At 38.8% G+C, this 25054-nt stretch overlaps 1 protein-coding gene across 6 annotated transcripts in view; it reads right to left on the minus strand.

Annotated features, from left to right (window-relative positions):
* RBMS3 (RNA binding motif single stranded interacting protein 3) overlaps window positions 1-22996 on the minus strand; it is a 727926-nt gene extending 704930 nt beyond the window's left edge. For all 6 annotated transcript variants that reach the window (XM_047874915.1, XM_047874917.1, XM_047874913.1 and 3 more), the window contains exon 1: window positions 22239-22996. In XM_047874915.1, coding sequence (XP_047730871.1) covers window positions 22239-22313 — 75 coding nt within the window. In that variant the 5' untranslated portion in view covers window positions 22314-22996. The remainder of the gene's footprint in view (window positions 1-22238) is intronic.
* Window positions 22997-25054: the final 2058 nt, after the last annotated feature.

The raw sequence follows: 25054 nt of genomic DNA on the forward strand, positions 1-25054 counted from the left end.
AGTGAAAAGGCAGATGTGGGAAGTTGGGGAGTGAGGTAAGGGAGGGTTTCAGGTTACTGGGCTATAGCAGAAGATTAGATTTCAGTTAGGAGGAAGAGGATGGATACGGACATTGCTAAGGATCCAGGACCTTACCATGAAACAGCAGAGAGTGCCCAGGGACCAGTAATGTTGGGCAGGGCAAATGACTAGTTGGTGAGCAGGGGTAAGGGGCAAGATCTACAAAGACTTGGGAGCAACATGGCCGTCTAGAGGTGGCCTTGCAGGGAGTGCCAGGGCCTTGCCAGTGCTCATAATCAGATTTCCACAACTCGTACTTGGATGGCTAATTTATTTCTGGGATCTTCCAAGTCGTGAGCTAGAGTTGTAATAGCCCTCTTACATTTCTCAAGATTGGGGTAGACCTTTGACTACCGGATTGGATCTCAGTGGCTCCAACTGCAAAAAGTTGAAGAAGGCAGAGGCATGGCTAAAAAGTGGGGAATCCAGACATATTCTCCTAGTTATAAAAAAGTTTTTTTTTTTTTTATTTTAATTCCAGTACGGTTAAGACACAGTGTTTCAGGCATACAATATAGTGTTTCAGTGATTCTATACATTACTCAGTGTTCATCATGATAATCCCAATCACCCATTTCACCCATTCCCCCACCACCTCCCCTCTGGTAACCATTGATTTGTTTTAAATTCATCTTTGCTTACACTTTTACCACCCATTCTAAATATCAGTTTAATTTATAACATGCTCCTTAAGATTCACTGCCAATACTCAAGTATATACCAAGCCCTGTATATCAGGCAAGTTGCATACATTTTTCCCTAACTCTTGCAACCAACTCTTTTAGAGAAGAAATAACTAAACTGCAAAAATGACAGTAAATTATTAGAGTCAAGTTTTTATAATCATTTTTTCCCATTATATCAGACAATACATAAAAGCAAACAAATGTCGAGAGTTCCCTATGAAAAGGAATAAAAACTTTCTTGATTCCCTTTTGTTAATTAATGAATATTCGGGTGTATGTTTTCAAATGTATGGCTCCCATGCAATAGGTCCACAATCCATTCAACCTTATTTAGTGCTCTGATACATATTTTCCCTCTGATATGTTCTTAAGAATATATTCACGTCAACAGGATTTACTCTTTGAGGTTTTTATCACCAAGTGTCATCCTGTGCTACAAAGGTTAAAAAGAGAAATTCAATAAAAGGGAAGTTCACTTTTAAAGTTAAGCAAAACAGACAGGTTTTATAATGCAGATATACATTTCTTAAATTGAACTAAGAAAGGGTCCTAGAGGTTAAGGCTTGATGGATCCTCACTCTAACATTAGCACCTGAACCCAGGGGCAAGCACCACACTTCAGACTAAGATCACAAAGGAGAAACACCCCACCAGGCTGTGAAATATTTCTGAACAGTGAACCTAGCCTTTTGAATCATGTCAATTGCCAGGTTCAAGAGACAGTCTGATTCCAATGGAAGGTTATGGCCTCAACTTCACAATGAAAGGTCTGGCCCTGATGACTTCAAAGTTCCTTTCGGTTCTATACAATTCTCTAGTTCTGTTTCCTAGTGAATGAGCAAATGAACAGCAGGTAAAATGCTCAGAAAAGCAGATGTGTCTCCATTTAGGCAGGGACATTGGCTGTTTACAGGACCCACCATTTGACTGTCTTGGTGGGTTTATGGTGGTCCGTGTTGTTCCCCCAGCTCTGCAGATTCAAGAACTGGGCTTTCTCAGCACACAGGGACATGACCAGTATCCTGGAAAGAGACTCTACCTAACCAACCCACATAGGGATACACGAGAAGGCTAATTTATCAATAGACAACAGATAGTCTTATGATTAACATGTTCATATTTTGCAGAAATAAAAATACAAGAAATTTGCTAATAAAAATGCCAATTAAAAAAGGGGGGGGGGAATGGACAGAAAAAAGGAGTCTCTAGACCAGCATGAGGTATGATGAAGAATCCCAATCACGTAGCAAGAGATCCCTTGTCTACTGGCAACCAAGTTTGTTTTTCAGGATTCAAAGTTCCTCTCCCTTGGACAGGGGAGCTCACATCTGATACTTCTTTTCTCTCTTTCCTTCCTTTCTTCCTTCCTTTTTCTTTCTTTTATTTTACACATTCTTTCTTTAGAGCACTTGAAAAATCACCAATTAAACTAGCTATTCATATACTCATGGAATATATTGTTTTTCAGCATGTACTGTTAAAATCAGTGAATTTTCAGTCTCCTAAGGCAAGCTAATTTCTCTTTTTGCCACGATCCGGGGACAACACACTCTGTTCCCCTTGAAGTCTTTTCCCACCACTATAATGAAAGTCCGACACCAGTCTCAAGAGAGGTAAGTCACAAAAACAAATTTAATTATTTAAATTACACGCAAATTAAAATCTAGATAAATGGCCATGTAGTAGACAGCAATAATCAAAAAAGCCACCATCACTAAATTTCAATGGAGTACTTGGTGATATAGTTGGATGCGTCTTTGTGTAAAGAGCCTCATGGAAAATGAAAACGGCCTTAAAGTCACATTTCCTAGAACAGTATTATTTAACCTGTGCTTTGCAGATGGGTCATATCAGCATTCCTGTGGAGATCATAAGAAATATTTCTTGGGCCCCACCCCAAACCTATTGAGTCAGAACCTCAAAAACAATACAAACAAAAACCAAACAAACAAAAGAAGACAACATAAATCAGTGTCTTAACAAGTCCTCCAGAGGATTCTTATGCATGCTAACGTTTGAGAACCAGCGCCCTAAAATACAGCTCAGGGAAGAAACCCCCTATTAAATAATCAATTGGTCAAACAAATATACATACATACATACATAAATGGAAATCAATCGTAGAAACAAGCACAGAAACAAATGAAACATATCCAACAGTCTCACTCTTTCTAAGTAAATCTTTGCAAAAATGGGACCACACAAAAGGGTCACTGGGACAAAACAGGAAGTGTGTGGCACAGGGCAATTACATGAAAGGATAAAATGACACCTGGAAAAGACAACTTCAGACCTCAAGATAGGTTAAGTTTCTGTGAGCCCAGTACTATAAACTCTCTGAGCTTTGTCAGTCAAATATTCTTGCTAGCAACTAATTCTTTTCTTCACACTTGAAAAAGCCCCATCATGCCGAAGATGGTCTTAAACCATAAGTAGGAAACACAGGGCACAGACAGGATGGGAGAACGCAGCTCTCTCTCTGTCATCCCCCTCCACAATGATGCTTTGTCCTCACTCTGGGGGACCTCATCCACACTTACCACTCCAAATGTCACCTTCATGTAGATGACACTTAAATGTGTTTGCCATAGGATTCACATCTTGCTTTACTTCTTTCTCCTTGCCTAAAGCACATCTTCATAGGGGTGTCCCACTGTCACCTCAAAGGTATCATATTTGAAACAAGATCGTCATCATTATCTTCAGAGGATTCTCAGACACCTTTCTCCGGTCTTAATGCCATCTACACCACACTGGCTTTTCTCTGGTCCCTGTTGTTCTCTGCTTTCCTGTCTATGCCCACTCTGGGTTAGCTCAACTTCCTAAATGTAACCTTCCTGCTGCACGGCATCTTGCAAAATACTAGTATTCAATTCAAAGCATTCCCAGCTCCTTTACGTTAGTTCCCTCTCAATTAAACAGTTTTCCGTGGCTTTCTTCTACTAACTGCATCAAGATCCTTACTTGTTGGCATGGTTTCCTCTTAATACATTATTATTACTTCTTGGAAACAACTGAATTTCTAGTGTTAATTACTTGCAATGATCATCGGTTCATATTCAAAAGCATTTAAAAATGCTTCTAACCTGGGTGGCTCAGTTGATTAAGCGTCTGCCTTTGGCTGAGGTCATGATCTCATGGTTCATGGGTTCAAGCCCCACGTTGGGCTCCATGCTGACAGCTCAGAGCCTGGAGCCTGCTTCAGATTCTGTGTCTCCCTCTCTCTCTGCCCCCCGCCCCCACCCAACTCATGTTCTGTCTCTCTCTCAAAAATAAACAAACACTTTAAAAAATACAGAACTACCTTTATAAAAAAATTTTTTTAATAAAAATGCTTATAACTCTAAAAATCCAGAAAAACCCTTTCCTTTGTTGTTTCTAGGAACAAATAAACACAGACACAAACCTACACATGCACACATATGTACACACAGATTTTAAAGATAGGTTTGGAACCATATTATAACACTTTTATAGTTTTTAAAACCTAACAATATGTCATTTCCTCTAGTCAATATATCTATATTCATTGATTCCATGGCTGCATAGTGGTTCTTTGTAAATACATAACACCATTTATGGAATGCACTCCCTATTGATGGACATTTAGATTGCTTACAATCTTCTCTATTAAAAGCAGCCCTGTAATAAGCACCTTTGTGCATATATACTTTGAGCAGGCATTTCTGTAATTAGACTTGCTGTATAATAGGGCATGTACGTATTTAAGGCCTTTGATCCATTATGCCAAACTGAGGCCTAAACTCTCCTTATCTGTTACTATTTCCCTAATTATGACAGTGTGTGGGAATGGCTGCCTCCCTATACCTCTATCTACCCTGGTTGTTAGAATATATTTAACTTTTAAAAAATCTAGCTGGTGAAAATAATATCTCACTGTAATTTTAACCCTCATATCTTTGATCATTAGTGACATACTTTTGAATGTTTGATAGCTAGTTCTATTTCTTCACTTACGAATTTTTATCCCTTTTATTATGGGAGTCCTTTCCTTTTTTTTTCTTATTCAGTAAGTAGTAGGAGCATATTTTTATATTTAGAGAATCAAACCTTCGCAATATAATGCAGCAAACCTTTTTCTACAAGAGTATTTATTTGCTCATTATTGTACACTATGGTAGGGTTTTTCTCGTTGAAAATGTGTAAATACTTCTCTAGTCAAAATGCAGGAATCTCCTAAAAACAAAAATGAAGTTCCAATCTGTCATTATTTTCACTTAAGGTTTATGCCTTTGGAATGAAGTATATGAAACCACTCCCTGTACAATGATTAAATAATTATTCCCTTTTTTTCTTTCCTGACCTCTTAAGGCGTTTCTGTAAGGCTATATACTCTGGCTATCTTAACTGTTTCCTCTCAAACTCTCTGTTCCAGCTAAGTCTGTCTGCCCACTATCCTGTCTCCCCTCAATTCCAACAGCATGCCTGTGTTATGTTCCTACCTTATTCTAGCAGGAATCCCTCCCATCCATCCCCAACTTTAACCAATAGGCCATACGTCCAATTCCTTTGTCTACTTCAAGACTGACCCAAGACTCTCTTCTTCCTTCATGGCTCTTCCTGCCCAAACAGCTCTCATCTTTTCTTTTCACTGTGAGTCAATGTCACACAATTTAGCATTTAATTTTTCCCTCTGTGCCATGTGTCTCCTCTGTTTCCTCAAATAAATTAACTTCTGAAGAGCAAGAATAACATTATAACCTCATTCTGTCTTGTCCAGACCACCCTATACAGGGCCAACCCAAGAAATAGCTCCATGAACATGATGCATTGATATATTTTATTTCCCATTCTGAAATTCCAAGTTCCAAATCCCTTCTTAATAACTCTAGGATCTGAAACAAATGAACACAGAACTGGACTGCAAGATATTGTCATTCAACAACGCACACTGAAAAATCTTACTTCCCTCTTTTACAAAACTCCTTCAGACGGAAAATACACAAAGGTATAGGAGAAAGCAAATGTACTCAGTTACATTTGTACTCAAATGTACAAATATACTCTGGTTTTTTGCCTAAGTCAATGTTGACATGAAAGTAAACACGTGAATAAGTAAGAAGCAAGCAAATACTTTACAGAAAAAAAAAAAAAAAGCCAAACACCTTGAGGAGAATTTCACTTTTATATTTTTTCCCTAGTTTTATGTCAGTGCCTTTGGAACTGAAAGTGAAATGTTATTTTGAAATTAAAAAGTAAAAAAAGAAAACTGTAAGAGAAACATAGATAAGTATGGAGTAGGTTTCATTATACTTTCCTGAAAATGATAAAATCAGTTAAAGGATATTTAGAGAGTAAAGCCATCTGTTCTTTCCTCAGTAAATATCGAGTAGCACTGACTATGTGAAAATCATTGTGGTAGGACCAGAAAGGTCCTACCAGAATTATTTTCTCTGGTAGCTATTGAGATATACTGAAGGCAAGAAAAAAATGGTTTAAGCTCCAGAGAGTGTCTATCAGTGTTATTAGAGTTTAGGAAATGGAGCAGCGACTTCCATGTAGTTAATTGATATTACTTATTGAGCACTTACTGAATGCCAAACAAGGATCGAGGGTCACAGAGCTTGAAGACCTTTGAGATGGCCCTTGGTTTTTGAGCATGAAGAGCATGGTAAGCGTGGCCATTGGAGTTAGAAGGAGATTAACACAGGGGTAATCTTTAAGGTTAGTAATGCTACACGTGAACAAGTTTGAAAGATATTTGAAAATTCAATGTCGGCTCGAGAAAGTAAAACAAAACTCAGTCCTTCCATTCCCCAATGAATACTCTTGAAAATTATCTAGATAAAACCCAATACCACACCCAGAACCAGTGCTGACCTCACCGAAAGCATTTTTAAACATGAGGCTTAGCTCTAGGGAAGCAAGAGCTGACACTATAAAAGCTGGCTGTCAGAAAATAACACCCCATTCCCTCCTCTAATTTAGTTACTTTAGGGGACAAAAGGCACCCTGGGAACTTAAATGAGGAAAGTGCAAGTATTGTGAAATACAGCAATGTAAAAACCAGACAATTCCCCAATAGATTCATCTCAGACTGCGGGGTGAGTTTTCTACAGAGCGCCGAGACAGGCTTGCATTGCTTTCCAAAATAAAACGACAATAAAAAAAGAAAAGTTCATGTAAGAAGTCTGAAAAATATTGGAAGCGGAGCTCTATACATGATTTCAATCCAGCTGATTGCAGAGATGGATGCCAGAGAAACACAATGGAAGTGCAAAGAAATGTTTCAATGAATAGCATTGATCTGAGCTATCGCAAGGATTCGTCCTCCATTATCCTCATGCATCAAGTCAATTCCGGACCTTTCAGTCACCCTCTCCTTACCATTATCACTAATAACAATTGCTTGGCGTTAATGGTTCTTATTTATATTTTACCATCTTCATAATACGTTAATATATTGGCATTCTTTCCAGAACACTGAAACACATTACTAGTAGTCTAATATTGATCGTCAAGACATCTTATCAAATAACTAAATATTCCTGTGATGGGAAGAAATGGCAGGAAACTGAAATGTGAAAAGGTAAGGAAACCCTGGGGAAATGGCATTAAAACAAGTTCGAGAATAAAAGCACTGGCCTTCCAGAACTTAGTCTTTTCACCTGACCAAAGTGCTGCTGTCATTTCTGATCATTAAATTCTTTTTCTAGACTTTTTAAAAATGCTCTACTTGCACCAAATCTATATGAAGTATGGTACACTGTTGATTTTCAAGCCTGGTGAAAAATGGTGAGAATTCTATTTGTAAAATGGGAAAATGCTAAATTGGCTCTGGCATACTGAACCATAAGCTCCCTATCCCACCTCGCATACATCAAAGTAAAAGAAAAAAGTCATCCTAGCATGACTTTTTTCATGTTTAGGAAAACTCCAAGTTTCCAAAGAAGTACACGAAACTTGGCCATCAAACTCTGAAAGGTGTACTTAGTTCTATGAAATGTGAGTATGTGGAAGAGAATTAAGTATTAGAAATATGTGCCCTTGATCTAACTTTGCCGGTGGAAAACACAAATGGTGAAGCTGTATGGTCTACTGACTTCTAGACAGATTTTGGTCAGTAAGTATTTCGAGATAAGTCCAGTATAGCATCTCCTATAGGTGAACTTTTGTTTTATTCTTTCTTTTGACATATTTTGACTTTAATTAAAATTGATACTGGAAGTAAGAAACAGGACAAGTACAGGGGAAAATAAAATAAAATCAGATTTCACCTAGATTGATTAGATTTTCCACAGTCACTTTTTCCAGCTCAATTAACGTACCATGACATTTCCCCTATGGTCAAGTAGCACCAAACAAGTCCAACACATAAGGGCTATCACAAAATACAGTTTGCAGTGTTCCCGAGATAATAATGCAAAAAGAAAAATCCTGATGCCCAAACCTTTGGGCAAAATATTTACTCTAGGACAAAAATGCTTCAATGGGATTCCAATCAAATAGGAAGATTTGGGCTGCTTAAAGCTGTTGTTGTCTGCAGTTGTTCCTTCAACTTAGAATATGAGACGGCAAAGAAAATTAGCCTGAAACACAAGCACAGCCCACAAAAAAGACAATGGCTGAGAAGCACTGAAATGGTAGCCCTGCTGATCCCAGGCACCTGTTGGGATCCCAATTCCGGTGTCACAAGGAAAATAAGACATTTCTGCTTCTGCCGAACAGTGAGACATTCCCTTCCAGCTCAGACCTCAGTCAGGAAGACCGTCTTCCCACCCAAAGGAGATTATAACCCTTATCACCAAACCACAAAAGGGCAGCCTGGTCTTGCAGAATGCAGGGTCTTTGGTTTAGGAATCCAAGCAGAGAGGGTAATCCTTGTGTAAGAGGAAACTCATCAAGACATTTTTTTTAGTGTTGAAAGGGAGTGTTCAAAGGGAAGCAAACCTGCTTCAGAAGATCATTGATTCCATCTTCAAAATTCAAATGAGTACCTTGTACATATACTATAGCATTCTTCATAATGACAAAACAGTGGCCAAAAAAAAAATCATGCCCATCAATGAGTATCGCATGCATAATATGTGGTGCAAAAAAAAAAAAAAAACAGACGTATGTCTAATGACTCAGTGAATATGTCACAAAGTATGCAATTCATTCAGAAAAGAAGTAAAATAACCTGATAGGTATCATCTCATGTATCACAGATATGATTGTATGTTTGCATGGACATAAAGAATGCCACAGAAGGACCCGTGTGATTTTCTTATCAATATTGGTTATGTCTGAGAGTTCTGACAGAATGATGTGTTGTGCTGAAAGAGATTACTAACATTCATTTGACATTTTGAATGGTTTCATTAGATGAAATGAGTAGGATTACCTTGCAAGAGAAAAATTTACCAGGTGTGGAGGAATTGCATATATAGAAACTATATTTTGCGAAAATGGTAATAAGAACATTGACGCAAGAAAAAAGAAAAAAAAGCACATAACAAACAGAAGAGGATCAGGGCAACTAGGAAAAATCAAGAGGCGTCCAAACCAAAAACACAGTTTGTTCCCTTAACCACAACTAGGTTACTGTTCTCATACATTCCTTGGTGAGAAAGGCTTTGAAGTCTTCATCAAAATCCCATCTTATATCATCTATCATTACTTTAGACATATCTTTAAGCCTCCTTAGTTAATTGTACAGGGAAGGTATATAGAGTCCTCTTTCCAAAGTAGGAATTTTGGCATTCTTGTCTGATCTTCAAAGTGGTCTTTTCAAGTTTTGAGTGAAAAAAAATCCATGTCAGCATTGTTGTGGACCATTATGTGGCATGGATAGATGATGTATGGCTAATAGACTCAAGATCCCCTGAATAGTAAAGCGGACAAAGAAGGAGAAGGGCATAACACTCCATCTATCTCCTGTCCCCTTGAGCTAAGTTCACCTCCTCATATGTCCAACTTTCTGCCAACCCAAGAGAGGAAGCCGCATACACAAGCTGATATTTTTGGCAACTGCTCAGGAATGGCCTCTCTTACTCCCTCCAAACCACCATCACTACCATTTAGTCCTGACCTACTTGCTTACTCTCATCCCCAAGTTCCAAATACTAGCTACTCAGACTGCCTTTGAAATCCACTCGGCCCCTCCCTGCATTGGCACATACTCGGATGCTCTTGCCAGCATCTTGGAATGCACACTGTGGCAGTTTTCCTGTGCTTTTTTTTTTTTTTAATTCTTCTTCTCCCCCCTCCCTTCTCCTTCCTTCCTTTCTTCCTTTCTTCCTTTCTTCCTTCCTTTCTTCCTTTCTTTCTTTTTCCTTCTTCTCCCCCCTCCCTTCTCCTTTCCTTTTTTCTTCTTTTCTTTTTCTATTGCAGTTTCTGGCTTAGCTCACCTCTGCTATCATAGTGTGTCCCATGAGCTAGAAATGTAAACCAACTCCAGCCAACAGTCCTAGGGTGCCTAGCCTGGTGGCCCACTTGTTTCATGGGGTGGGGGTGAGGCAGGTGAGGCAGGGAAAGATTGCATCAATTTGTATATGTCAAGAAAGATGCTTTAACAAGACTTACTTCTGATACGCAAAATGCCTTTGACACAAAGCATCACTGAGATAAAGAGCAACTCTGGTTTTCAGCAATGGACTAATTCACAAGACCTAGATTAACACATTCTGAAAACCTTTCATTGTGAACTCAGTCTGCACTGCATTATGCACTCAGTGGCACTCTATTGGCCACTGCAGGACACTCACAGATTAAGACCCCATGGCCCTAGTCCACAGGGGTTCAAGACTAATCCTGACACAGATATGAGGAGTACAGGTGTATTCAAAACGCCAAAAATAAATTTATGACCAAGCACAGAAGGAAGAAAGTCAAAACCCATTCCCATTCTACCTTGCAAAGAAATGAGGTGGGGGGAATCAAGAACTAAAAACGGCAAGAGGGACAGGAAGCTAAGTGAACAGGAAGGAGGATATAGAAGTTTAGCAGCTAAAGGCAAGGAGGCTAAGAAGGGAAATAAATTCATAGCTGAAAACCTGAGATAGGAGGAGGAAACTGAGCAGGAATGGGCAAGTGGGAAAGAAGCTGTGGTACAGAAAGAAAAGAATTAGTTCCCCAGGAGGGACAGTCTGGGAAAGGCAGGGAAACGCAGACAACTTAACGTGCAAGCAAGGTCACGTCAGACAGTCATCCTAAATGGAACAGGGATGGGAATGTGAGGCAAATGAACTTGGCAGAAAAGATGGCCTATGAGTAATAAGAATAGCTAATCTTTCTTGGACCTCGATTGCCCTAAACCCCTCAGTGGCCATGTTGAAACCCAGACTCTCTTTTCACCAGGACCCAGGATTCTAACATATGCATGTGCTGAGAGTATTGCACACACATTCTCAGTTCAACTCCTCTGTGGATCTCTGGGTCATTCATGGCCCACAAACAGCACTCCTGTCTGGTGAGTACTTTGCACTGTGTGGTCCTCATGCCAATACAAGTTTTCTGGTTTTACCATCTATGCTGTTTCTCCTCCTCTCAAAGCCAGATCCTTTCCACACTGAAAAATGTATATTAGGAGCTTCACTCATGATTGTATTTTCAAGTATGGATGGATGTCAGAGGAACATTTTATACATAGAAATCCCTAAATATGTGTTAAATTTTGACTCCAAAGACTTTCTGAAAAATACTCCTGTTTCCAATCAAAAACATTAATAAAGCTTTTATCCAGGTTCTGAGAACTAGTGATGGGAAGTCAGAACAAATAAAGTGCTTGGAGGTTACTGAATGCCTCAACATGCAAAACCCAAACAAAGCACTAAGTTTGCTCTCATAAGCATTGATTTTTTTTTTCTACAAGACACCAAAAGCCTCAACTATATGACTCTTCCATATCAAGTTCTATCTTCACATTACAGTTTTCCCTAACGATGGTTCTTTGATTTGTAAACTGTATTTTCCTTGCCAAAGAGTTCTTATTGTTTGCCTTTGGAAAGGAAAACATATGGTCAAATTCCAGAAATTTGAAACGTAGAATAAGATCTTAGCCTTTCTAATTTCTGTTTCTTCTTCTCTTTGTTTTCTCTTTCTTGGGGCCTCTCATAAATCACTAGTTAAATTAAAATCTCAGAACTGCCATTTTTTTTCCACCATACTATTGACAGCCTTATCACTGAAAGCTTTGAAGATCATTAGAAATCCCACAGTATAAACAATTATTAAGAAATTATTTGGGGGGGAAATTAGAATCAATTGATCAATAAGATTTCTAAAAGATGCTATCAAAAATAACAGGAAAAAGAGGGTGGGTATCTAACTTGTATAATATATTATCAATATACCTCAGATCATGGGAAGACAGAGTTCTTTTGAAAGAAATGGAAATTATCAGTTACCTGTACTTCAGTGAGACTTGTCTCTTTTTTACTACCAACTAGCAGAAAAGAAAAAAAAGATATGGAAAGAACACATATATGTCACCTTGAGACCACTTTGCCTCTCCACATTCCCCCTGGTCATTCAGCCTCAGTGAAAAATCAGAACCATTGAAATAATCCTTAAAGTTTCCAGAAGTGTGTGAGTGTGTTATATGTGAGAGAGCTAAATCAAAACTGATTCCTTGAATCTGCTAATGAAATTCAGTGAGATCTAGCCAGAGAGCTGGGAAGAAAAATTGAGTAATTAGGTAGAGAATCCAAACATCAGGTGATTATGAGAATTCTCCCTGGAAGATTGGGGAAGGGAATGAATTTTTAGGTACGAGTATATGTGTGAAGTTAGAGAAAGAAAAAAAGAATCCTTCTCAAGTTGGGAGAAAATGATCATGCCCTGGGCCTGGGATCCTGACTGTCTTGTATCACTGGGACAAGAATGAATATGAAGGAAGCTATCACGTGAGGCTCAGGGCTGAAGTATCTTCAGTGTGCCCAACACCAGTGCACGTAATGATAGATCTGGTTGGAGGGTGCACACATGTAGATACATATGTTCTGTAAAAAGTACATGGATTCCATAGGGCTAAGAGGGACCTTTGCACACCAAGAGAACAACTATGGACCCTGAGAAACAGGAGGAGGTGGAAGTTTTAATACACACAGCAAAACCATGACCCAATTTCCAGACAGAGGAATTTAGAAAGATTATGCCATAAAGTACATATTATGCCATTGATTTGCCTCCTGCCTGTACCCTTAAGCTGGAAGCCCAGGGAAACACCTGTTACATCCAAGCTCTATTTCTTTCCAATTGGTAAACAATTCCACCAATTGCACAATGAAAAAAATTCTGTGAACCTGGCACCCAGATCTGGAACTCTTGGCTGTCCTTGCTGCCAAAGGTCAAACCAATGTGTCTACTTTTGACATATTTTGGCCAAAGAATGTTAATGACATTTTCCGATACACTGTGCTGTTCTACCACGTGTCCCGCCCCGGAAATTTGGGATTACTAAAATACAGAGATATCTTAAATGCCAAAAGGCCACGATAGGTAGAGACATGGCCAGCTTTTCAGGCTTTCTGACCACTGTAGGGACCCACAAAAACACTGACAAGATGAAAAAAATGCATCACCTCCAAACTGAAAAGAAAACTATGAAACCAAAGTAATAAACATTTGTTTACATATCAACAAAATACAAGTCACTGTCAACTCTATTCATGGTTCCACTTAGTCCTTTGATAATCTTTGTACTCAAGAAAATCTGCATGTTAGATGCATACTCCTGGATGCCAGATGCCAGCCACAATTTCGCAGGCGAGATAAATCTATTTACTTGCACTCGAGTTTGGGCAGCAAAATTATAAAAGCTCTTTAACTATTTTATTGCAAAAAACAAAAGAAATCTATTTTGATGGGGAATATTAATGCCCTTTAATGTCTGTTAAGTTTGTGAGATGGGGGCTTCTAGGACTGTCCAGAAAATATGAGAGTTTTAAAATGACCTTTCACCTTTCCCATTGTTAAAGGAAGCCACTAAACTTGGAGAGAAATTCTTCCATGGTCATTGACCTATCCCTTCTGATTTTTTTCCTTTATCTTTTTCCAGCCTATTAACGAAGTTAAACACGAAAACAAGAATAAGGCGGGAAGGGAAAACTCGCTATTGTTATGATGAAATCAAGTTGTCCTAACAGATAAATAAGGAAGTTTGAAGGCAGTGGTTAATCTTTTGGAATAAATTTTAAAAAGAACATCAGAATTTTATTATTTTCAGAATTCCTTGTCTTAAATTGAAACACAATATCTTAATTTCTAATGGTTCAAGTCTGAATTGTCATGGACAGCAACAGACAAGAGGCCTAGGGGCTGAAAGCCAAGACCAAGGATAATTCAGGAGCCGTCACAACCCTTCAAGAGACTGGCGCAAAGTTAAAAAACAAACAAACAAACAAACAAACAAACAAACAAAAAACTGTGTTTTTCTCATCTCCTGAGAAGAAAGTAAACATCACAGGTATATCGTATGGTTTTTTGTATGATACACTAGAAAACAATCTCGGAAATTTTATTCCAAGCGTTGTACACAATCCTTCAAATACTTCATCTACTCGAAATTACTTGGGAGTATAAAAGTATGTTTGCTTGAGTGTTAAGTTAGCTTAGCATAAGCGATATTCAGGGTGCCACTGTCCAGTTTGTGTGAGTGGTTAAGTTTTAAAAGGGGCAACTGAGAGTTTACAAGACACTGATAATAGTTTCAGCTATGACTCACATACATAAGAAAAGCCTTCAAGGTATCTTAACCAGTTCCAGAAACCCAGATAGTTAGCATTCTGTTTTCCATTTTCCTTTTCATTAAATCATCATCAATCAGCAATATGACTAAGATAAATAGACAGCAGTACACAAGATAAAAATAGAAAGACTTCTCAAAAATCCTCCTTAAATTCTATGCATGATCCATATTCAGCTTGAAAACTATCAGCTAAGACTGAAATAACCAAAAGATCATATCTAGCACATAAAGTGTGATGTACAACAATTTCTTAACAGTACAATATAATGATAGGAAAGCTAATTCTGGAACAAATTAAAAATCAGTACCCCAAACCATTACTACTGATATTTAGAATATAGTAAGATTTGTTTGTTTCTTCCATTGTGCCTTACTTTCCACACAACAGGACAGGACATTATAAGGGTTGCCTTGACTATATATGCATTCAAGTCTATTTTTTCTATTTGGTTATCACTCATAAAAACAAAATTCGAGGTTCTACAAACTTTCATGAATGCATCTAACAGGGACTTTTTTGAGAATAAGAAGGGTACCTGGCAAGAAAAAGAGGAAAGGATAACGGTCTTGCTTCTGTGTCCTGAAGATGTTATTCCTTTCCTCATATAATACCATACGCTATAGTTACTATAGTATTTATTTCCCATGCTTTAAAGGGTACTATTTAGAAATTTGAAGGATTTGCAAACTCCAGTCAAAATAGTGTTTCATCTATCGATTGTCATTTCCACATTGACACTAGCTCCTGGTTTCATTCATAAAACTAGGGGTATCAGGACTTTAATGAGGCAATCCTACTGCCTTCATTACCCCAACTGGTTAGGCCAAACATATGCCTAACCATTCAGTTCTTATACAACCTGCAGAGAGGAAGTTAAATGAGGAAAAGTAAAGCATCACACTGTCACCATCAAGGCTTTGGACAAGCTCTAATTTTACCCAAAGGAGAAAACTGTAACCACCACAACAAAGACGGCAACGGCCATGATAAAATGATGCCTGTCATTCTGTCCCACCCCTGGGAATTGCTCTCCACCCACTCCCAGGTGATGGATGTGTTTCTCTGGGTGCACTGGGTTTAGATGTGGCAAAGGATGCAGACAGTTAAATTCGTCAAATCACCAAAGTCGGCAAAGCAGCATTTGATCTGCTCTGGAGAAAGCAATGGGGGGCTGAACAAAAACTCACCAATGGCACAAAACCAAGGTCATCTCCCAGTACCACGAATGCATCAAAGCAGGCTCATTTATCTCAAAAGTGAGAGTCACAAATGCTAAGCCTGGAAGAGATCTTAGAGAACCTGACCTAGAAACCAACTCGTTGACACACAATTCAGAGAATTCCCTCCCTCCAAAAACAAAACAAAACCAGAATCCATGTCTTATCATTTATTATCCATATTCTTGAAATTTGTTACCCATTAGACATCGATGTTCTGAATTACAAAACTTTATCCGTATAGCTGATTCCACATGGTATATACTTCCTGACCAATAAATCTATATGAAAAAAAACCAAACATTTAAAATGTGAACAAATTCTTGGCCTATATATATCAACATGAAAAACAAAACTAAACAGAATCCAAGTTACCTCTCTCAACCCTTCCTTTTTTTTTCCTTTTCCAAGTTGCTTTCTAGTGTCTGAAATCTGAAAAACGGGCACCCCTATACACTTTTTCAAGGACCTGAAAACAATGACTTACTAATAAATCTTTTATTAGTATTAGTATCCTATAGATTTACAACTCTAATAAACTCACGATTATCATTTTCATGAATAGTTTTTGTTTTTGTTTTTTTTCCAAAAACTCGGAAGTAAAACATCCCATAAAAAACAGACCCAAAAGTTGTGTCTCTTTGTGTAATTATGCTCTTTTTCACACAGGCCACAGAAGAGCAATATGCATCGAAAACCAAATATCCTATTTTCAAATATCTTAAAAAAAGAATCACACTGTTATCTATTTTGTTCTTTCTAAGTTACTGGTCCTTGTTACCCATCTTCAGGGATAAACAGCCTGAAAATTTTCTTACAATAGCTCCACAGATTAAAGTAGCAAAAAACAAAACAAAAAAAACAAAAAACAAAAAACAAAAAACAAAAAACAAACAAAAATAAAAACAAAAAAAAGCAGGAGAAAAACAGTTGACGGTTTCAAAACAGAAACGAGAAATTTCGCTTTGGCTCTTTGAAGGCGGTGCTCCTTGGGAGTCATGATGCCCCTTCCAATGGCACTGGTTACAGACCCTTCAGTAAATATGGGTTTTCCAATTAAATGGCACTCTATATTTAAAAACTGGTATCATATGTCTGTCTCCATCTTCAGAAAGTGTATGTTTCAATCCTGTCCAAGGCAGTTCTAGCATTTTTACCACTACTGCAAAGACCAGCATCGCGTATCCTCGACACAGGTATTACGACACACAAGTACACTGTTGCCCTTGTAGTTTCATCTGCTCTCTTGCTGTGCAAAAGCTATAGCATAAAGAAGTCTATTCTCATATGCTTTTGATATTACACTATTTAATCACATACAGCTGTGGCTTATGAGACTGTTACAAAACACAATTTTAATGTAGTACTCGAAGCCAATTTTGGATAAACATCAACCATTTACTCTGAATAAGAAGTCCGACACTAGAAAGATTTTCTCTTAAAGGAAAAGACTGGTTTCCTTAGAATTTGGCATGGGCATAATTGTGACGGAGCCCTCTCTCTGCCAAAAAGACTGATAATGTCAAAAAGGATTGTGTAAAAATCATATTAGTGCAAGAAATGAAGCTTTCCAGAATTCTTGGAGCCAGAAAGACCTGAGATGAACTTACATCCTCCTTCCCTTCTTTTGCCTCCCTCCTTGCAAATCACCCCTACCTCCAACCCTCTAATAGATTTAATTACTTCATAGAAATAATGTTGAGTTTTAATTTTATTATTGAGAGAAAGCAAGAGCAAACTGCATTACAAAGATACTGTTAGAACAAATTTACATGTTTCCTTTGAATTTGGCATGATTCTGAAGAAAGAAAACACATGAACTTTTTACATATTTCCTCCATCTAAGTAGGCACTCAACTTAGTGAAACAATGACTATATTATAGAAAAGACAAACCCAATGATAATAAAAATGGGGGGGGGAGTAAAGAAAACAAAACAACTAGAAAGGGAAAGTGACCCCCTATAACTATTTTTCTCTTACTTAAAACCAATTAAAATTGTATACATTCTAAAGAGAGACAAGATTCATCATAGTTTCATATTACCACCTTACCCCCCACCCCCTTGAAGCAAAAGAAATATTTGGAGTTGTACCTAAAAATTCTCTTGCTGGAAGATTTTTAGAAAACCAGTTTTGTATGTTTCAGGCTTTCAAAGGAAAACAGAACTTGGGAGTTTTCAAGGCTGTTTTAAAACTGGCAAGTTACCAACTCTGGCTATCAATGCAAATCTGAGGCAGGAAGTACTAAGGAAATTCTAAACTCATTCCCTCCCTCTGCAAGATTTTCTACATTTTCATGTGCAAGAAGTATGTTAAGGGGTTGTTCTGTTTTGCTTTTGAAGGATTTGTACGTTTACATCTTTAAGAATATCCTTTGCCCCTAGGAGCCTCTCTCTTCCTTCACCTCCTCCTTAGTCCTTTGTGTTTCAAGTGTTTGCTCTTTCTATGGCACAATCAGTTGGGCTCTAGCTAGACTTTGAGAGATGGGCAGCTGTCCAGGCTGCAGATGGTTAGAAACTCAGCCTGAAATCGGTGTGCAGTTGATGAATTACTCCTTACACCTGACCCCAACTTCACACCATGCTCTGAATACAATCTGAGTACCACCAGCCAGAAAAACCCTATAGGGTCCCACAGTCTGAACCCATTTCTGTAAGATCTTCAGGGGGAGTGGACGGCCAAAGAAGCAAAAGCAGTGGGCTGATGGAAAAGCAGCGTGAGTAGAAACTGTGCCCTGGATTGGTAGAAATGTCGTGACCTGGTCAGGGGAAGGAAACAGAAGGAAGGACAAGCTTGCTGTGGGTGCCTGGACGAAGTTTAAAGTTTTGGAAGGATGACCCAAGTTTTCGAAGCATCATTTATGAGAGAAATACCTATTTCTCAGCTGCAAAATATTAGTTCGCCGGGCTGTGACCATGTTTCACTCTTTTTACTTTTCCTAGTTTGACTAAGCTGTTTTGCCAAGAAACCGCCCCAAAGTACCTCAAATTCAGATTGAAATTCACCCTGGCTCTCACAATGCAAAAGCAACAGGTTAGCTACTTTGAATGGGCTAGAACAAAATTACTGAGAAATATTAGGTTACAACTCAGTCAAACATCATTATAGATATTATCATTAAGCTCATGAACCCTTTTTTGGTCCCCGTTCTCTAAAATCTGCTTATTATTCTGGGTGGCCTTCAAACAGCAAATTTGTTTTGATGAAGATTTTTTTTAATCCAGTTATGTCTCTTATATAAATATTACAACATGTCACCAAGATTTCTTCTTTACTGCTTAACCAAAACCAACGTTTCTTTTTGAAACTGGTTCTTTCGAGAGGAAAAGAAAAATGGCCAAAAGAAAATTGACAAATGACAACTTTGAACGTGAGGTCTTGGAGAGTAAGCATTCTGGAACAACACTGCTGCAAGGCATAGCTAGCCACCAGTCAGCCACTGGTTTTCATTTAACTTACAGGTACATTTTTCTCATCTATTGTTTTAAGCATTTAGAAAATTATTCAAAGGGAGAAAAGCATAAATGTCTTACTATTATTATTATATTTTATTTTTAAGCAACAAAGTTAATGGATTGGTTCTAATTTGGTGGGAAATAAGAGGAGCAGAGAAGGCAGGGAAGCGTCTCAAGTTTTTCTAAAACTTTAATTGCATTTGAGGAAACAGAAACATTTCCATTTATTTAAAAATCCTACTTTCATTTTGTTTTATCATAATAAAACAGCAGCTATATTCAATACACACATTGAAGTAAAAGAAAACGTTCAGTATTTTGCACTTTCTGAATGAATACAATAAATAGTGAACCTTTCAGTTCTGTAACGATCCCATAAAGATTTTCCAACCCAAAATAATGTCAGTAAACAGCTTTTGTTGATTAGTTGAAAACACCTGAATTTAGACAACAGCTTAAATTATGATGTCACCAGAACATGACTTTTATTGTCAACCACAGAATTCTATTTTTATCAACCATGAGTATTCCTTATATACCAGCATCAGTTTAAACAGCTATGATTTCAAAAATGGATTATAACTATAACCCAAGGCTGGAAGGACAGTAGAATCTATGAATTCCACCTGGGCTTACCAAATAAACATGAGCAGCATGCATTTCCTTCAAAAGTATTATAGATTAAATTTTAAGATATAAGCATAAAACAAGCCAAAAAAATGATACTGAAATAACCTAGTTGTGTTCATGTTACACGGGGGCATGATGGTACTTTATTACATAGTGTTCATGCTGTCAGGAAGCCCCCACATTTGAAAATATGATTGACCCTTCTTCCCATCCCCTGTGCGCCCACGTTTCAAACCAGGGCACGTTTTCACATCTTCAGCTTCCAGGAATGTTATTAATGTCTGTCATTTCAGAGCCACCGTAACAGCATTCGACAACTTCACAGCACTGTCGAAATTTTACAACATAATAATCAATATGAACTACCAGGATAGCCAAAGGAGCTGATCTTATATTCCCTACCACCCTGATCTGATTACCCAAATATCAGCTCAGGTCACCTAATGGATCTAGCTTCTTTAAAAATGTTCCAGAAGTTGATGGCTTTGACTAGCTTGAAAGTAACAAGATCCAGATGCCGCCTGTCTACACAACACTAAACTACACAGGACCCCAAAACAGATTGTTTTTAATTCCCTCTGTATTTTTTAGGCTCTCTTCTTTTCTGTCACTTCACTTTTCCTCTTTATCCTAATCTCTCTCTCTCCTTCTCTCCCTCCTTCTCTCTCTCTCTCAAACACACACACACACACACACACACACACACACACACACACACAAACACACACTTCCCATCAGTGTAGCTCATCTAGCATCCTGTCCTTAATATAATACGCACATTATTTCCTGATGGTAATAAGTTAAAAGAAATCTCAAGCAGGAAAGCAATTATTTCATTATTCCATTCATTTTTATCTGAAGTTTCTTTTCTGAATATACTTCATAGAAAAAAAAAAGACCCAAAAAGAAAGCATGAATTTTGAAACATTTGGAAAAATTTAGCCAAATGAGTAAAAGGGATGGAATGTCCGATATTTTTCATGGAACCCTTGAGTTTGTTGTTTTTGTTTCTTTGGGGGATGAGAAATGACTATAAATTTCCTTTTTTTTTTTTTAACTTGTCCTTGCTTTGCCATTTCCTTAAGGAAGGCAGGCAGCATTCTCTACCCAATCCCCCAAAGAGTTAAATCTCAAGGCACTGGAGCAGGAGGGCTGGTCTATTTAAGCAGCAGCAGCACAAACTAAATGCTCACAAAGGCAAAAAGCAATGTGAGTCGACCTTGGAGGGGCAGGGCGAGTCATAGAGCGATTGAAAAAGAAAGGAAAAAAGCAACAATTTTTAATGTAATTCTGAAAGTCGGCTGCCTGGTCTGGTTTACAAATAGGCATTGTTTGATGAGACAGAATAAATAAGAGCTAACTACAGCATGAATTACCAAACACTAATCACATCATCGAGTCCTAGTGACAGCACAGATCACTCAGGCACGCCTTGTTCACTCTCGGCATATTTATTTATTAAGAAGACAGCGGAGTCTGGCTAATGCAATACAAAATAATATCATCCATATAGAAATATAACCCATGCGTTCAAAGTGGTAACTACACCAACATCCCCCCCACCCCAGTCAAGTCCAATTTAATTGACAAATTGGAGCAGTGATTTCACACCTGAGAGTCTTTCATGTCTGAAGTGCAGGATAAAGTTCACGGCTGGCACTGCCCACTGCTTCGTTACGTGGGCTTGCCACTGGCCCCGTAATGATCATTTGAGCACACACATAAAGATTCAAGTATTTAACCAATTCACGTCCAATTATCATCAGTTACATTGCATCCCGTTTCAAGACCCAGGCCTCCTGATGGCAGCCAGCACAGAAAAACAGAGCTTCTAAAAGTAAAGAACACCTATGGTAAAGCTCCAAAATTCAGTCTCTAGCATCTTGCTCATCCTCGATATAAAATAAAATATGTAAGGCAAATAAAACACACACACACACACACAGACACACACACACAAAACACGCCCAAACAAACTCTAAAGGACTTTAGTCAGCTGTACTATACCTTCCCACAGCCTTCTTTCATTTTATACTCAGCGATTAAAAGTTTGAGTTGCCCCCACCCTGGTGTGTCCTATCCAGTGGGAAAAACCCTTTTAGAGCCACAAACAAAGAACAGCTCACCAGAAAAGCCCCTGAAATTGTATTCTTGTGCCTGATAATCACTGTTACGATCTCCTTTCTAACAACCCTGTCCATCTGCAAAGGACTTTACTACGGATATCAGGAACATTTTCATGTTGCCAAATAACAACAAAAGAACACGAGCGAAACTATTATCTCTCCTAAAAGAGAAAGCCACAATCCCGGGCTTGCTTTCTTCTTATATTCTCCTCTGCCTCATTAACTCCCTTGGTATGTTACTAATTTCAAAGAAGCAGGAAGAGGTGATGGGGAAGGGGAGGTAAATAATAATTCACATGCCTGTCTATTTCCCATCCCAAGTGCAGAAGGATACCACACTGATTGCCAGACTGTGGGTCGAGCCATACCTTGGTTTGGAGATAGTGAGGATAGTAGTAAGTGTACTGGGGGTACATTTGTGGCTGATCCAGGCGTTTGCCCATGTAGCTGGAATCTTTATCTCCGAGGCAGGGAACTGGATGACAGGGTATAGTGCCCCAGGCCGAGCTTCCTCTTAAACCACTATTCCTGACAGTCTCGATGACTGATGAGGCTTCAGAAATCCCTCGTCTTCCACCACTCGCTAGTTCCAACACAGCAAGAATTTAAAAAAGAAACACACCAAAAAAAAAAAAAAAAAAAAAAAAAAGGAGGGGTATCGGTAGGAAAAAAGACCAACAGACACAGCCTCCCCAGATCTTGCCTTCCTTCCCCCAGCTGCCAGGGTCCACTTGGGATGAGGCAGTTTGTTCTCTACCAGGCTGTCTGTAGTGATGTCAATTGCCAGCGTTTGTAAAGAGAGAGAGAGAAAAAAAAAAATCAAAGTCCTTTTAGCACAACTCCGAATCCTTGCAGATCAGCTTCCTGTCTCCTGTTTGTCTCTTTCCCCACCTTAAAGAAAAAGAAAAAAAAAAGAAAGAAAGAGAAAGAGAAAGAAAGAAGAAACAGAAAAAAGAAAAAAAAAGAAAGAAAAAGAAAGGGAAAAAGAAAAAGGAAAAAAAAAAAAAAAAAACCTCGCACAGCTTAGTTGCTGCTGTCTCCCTCCCAGAGTGACATGGTGTTCGGGGCTTGTCCTGTCCTTTCATTCACTTCCCCTCCTTCCAGCCGGTGGGTGGAACCGAGAGAGCCTCTCCAGGGAGCAGCGTACGCAGTCCAGAAGGCTGCAGTATTTCCTCCAAGAAAAAAAAAAAAAAAAAAAAGGCTGCTTCAACCCCTGCTGCAAGCAAAGTTCCGATTCCCTCTGCTGGCTATCTCGAATAGCAAAGCAATTTTTGCAGCCAGCTGGCTGCCGCTGGAACTGAACCCGGGGAACTCAAATGCAGGCGGTGGATTATTTCTTATCCTTCCCTTCATCTACCCCCCCCCCCACAAGAGCTGCCTTCTTTTCTTTTTTTTCTTGCCAAGTTGCAAGGTATGCTACCCTGCTAAACAAAACACAGAAGACCATGGGAGGGAAGACGAAGAGAGAAAGGAAGAGAAAGAAAAAAATAATAAATAAAGGCAGAGGGACAACCCTTGCTGGTGAAAATGGAAACAGGGTGTCTCAGATGCTTTCAAAACCTGTTAACATATAAAGCCAGATGAATCTGAGACCCGGTTCAGAAACTCTTCTTGGAGGACACGGAGAATGAAAAGTAGCGAAGAAATTGTAGAGTCTACTCCGGGACTACTGTTCGATCACAGTGACTGACTTACTAGAGCAGAAATGGTCACTCTCAGTCTTACATCCATTTTGTAAGCATCAAAAGAGGTATCCCACTAGGTTGACGGGTGTCTTTATAAATAAAATCACTGGTTTTCTCACTGTCTATCTCTTTATAATTATTTTGATTCATGAGTGCATTAATCACTTTACTGATAACATCACACACACACAAAAAATCATACTTACTTGGCAGAGTTTTTCCCCACCAATAATAAGCAGTATTCTGACAGGTCTATCAGCTATTACATTAATAATACAAATTGTTTCAGAGAAAATATATTTCCTTTAAGGGTCTCTTTTCAAGGCAGACAAGGCTAAAATTAGACATGCCAGCTGTGTTTTGCTGTGAGTGCTCACACATGCCCAAAGCGTGGGCAGACCAATATTGAGAGCCTCTCTACTTTGTCAAACCAGCTCTGTTCTCCCCAGTCCAGAGTCGCCTTTTCAGATAAGAGGTTCCTGGTATAAATCCAGCTTCTTAGTGAAGAGCAGAGAATTCTAGCCCAATGCACAATATGGTGTCCATCCGCACACAAGTCCCGCCACCCTTGAGGTCACTGGCTTCCACTCAGGGGTCTGGTTATTGGAAGCTGTGTGAGTACATGGACGTTCCTTGGAGAAAGATAAGGATGGTGGGCAGCTTTATGTTTGACTTTTGCCAATAACAACAACCAGAAAAAAAGGAGAGAGGGTTGGAAGGTATGTTAGGAGTCCTGATAGCAATATCATTGAGAGAATTAAATCAACTCCACCAACATTTAAATGTGTTATTCAGGCCTCACTCATCCCATCCAGAAAGTGGAAATACTGCCAACTTACCTGGCCGAAGGCTATAAACTAAATCAGATACGAAATCAAAATTACATTGACTTAAAAACCATTCAGGGACATCTCATTGCTCAGACAACAAAGCCCTGACTCCTTGGAATAGTTTTCAAGGCACTTGAAAACCCAACTTTATTCTCCAGACTCGGATAGTCAGCTCTGCCCCTCACAGTCATAGTGAACTGCTTTTGAACCAGAATGTGCTCTCTCAGGGCCTTCTGTTATCTGCTCTGCCCTAGGGTGGTCTTGCAGCTCCATCCTTCAGCTCTCAGCATGCGTATCAGCCCTTCAGAGTAGCTTTACCTGAACCTCACTTCCCTACTGCACCTTACATTTGCCCTAATAGAATGCTTAGCCTGGCAACCGCCTGTTAGTTGCATGTTTGTTTCTTCTATTATGCCCTTAAAGCCTCAGGAAAAGCAGGAAAGTACAAGGTCCCATCAATCTCATTCACCTTCATATTTCCAAAACCTGCCATGGAATCTAGCACAAAAAAGGGTGCTCTGCAAATGTTTGAAAAATAAGATATCTTAAATACAATAAAAATTCTAACCCAACTCACACACTTCTTTCAGTACATTTCAGTAAATTTCTAGATGCAGGGGATAGAGGGATAACACAGATCAGAACAATGCCCAGCCCTCATAGAATATA

Source organism: Prionailurus viverrinus, chromosome C2 (genome assembly GCF_022837055.1).
Source record: "Prionailurus viverrinus isolate Anna chromosome C2, UM_Priviv_1.0, whole genome shotgun sequence".
NCBI classification, from domain to species: Eukaryota; Metazoa; Chordata; class Mammalia; order Carnivora; family Felidae; genus Prionailurus; species Prionailurus viverrinus.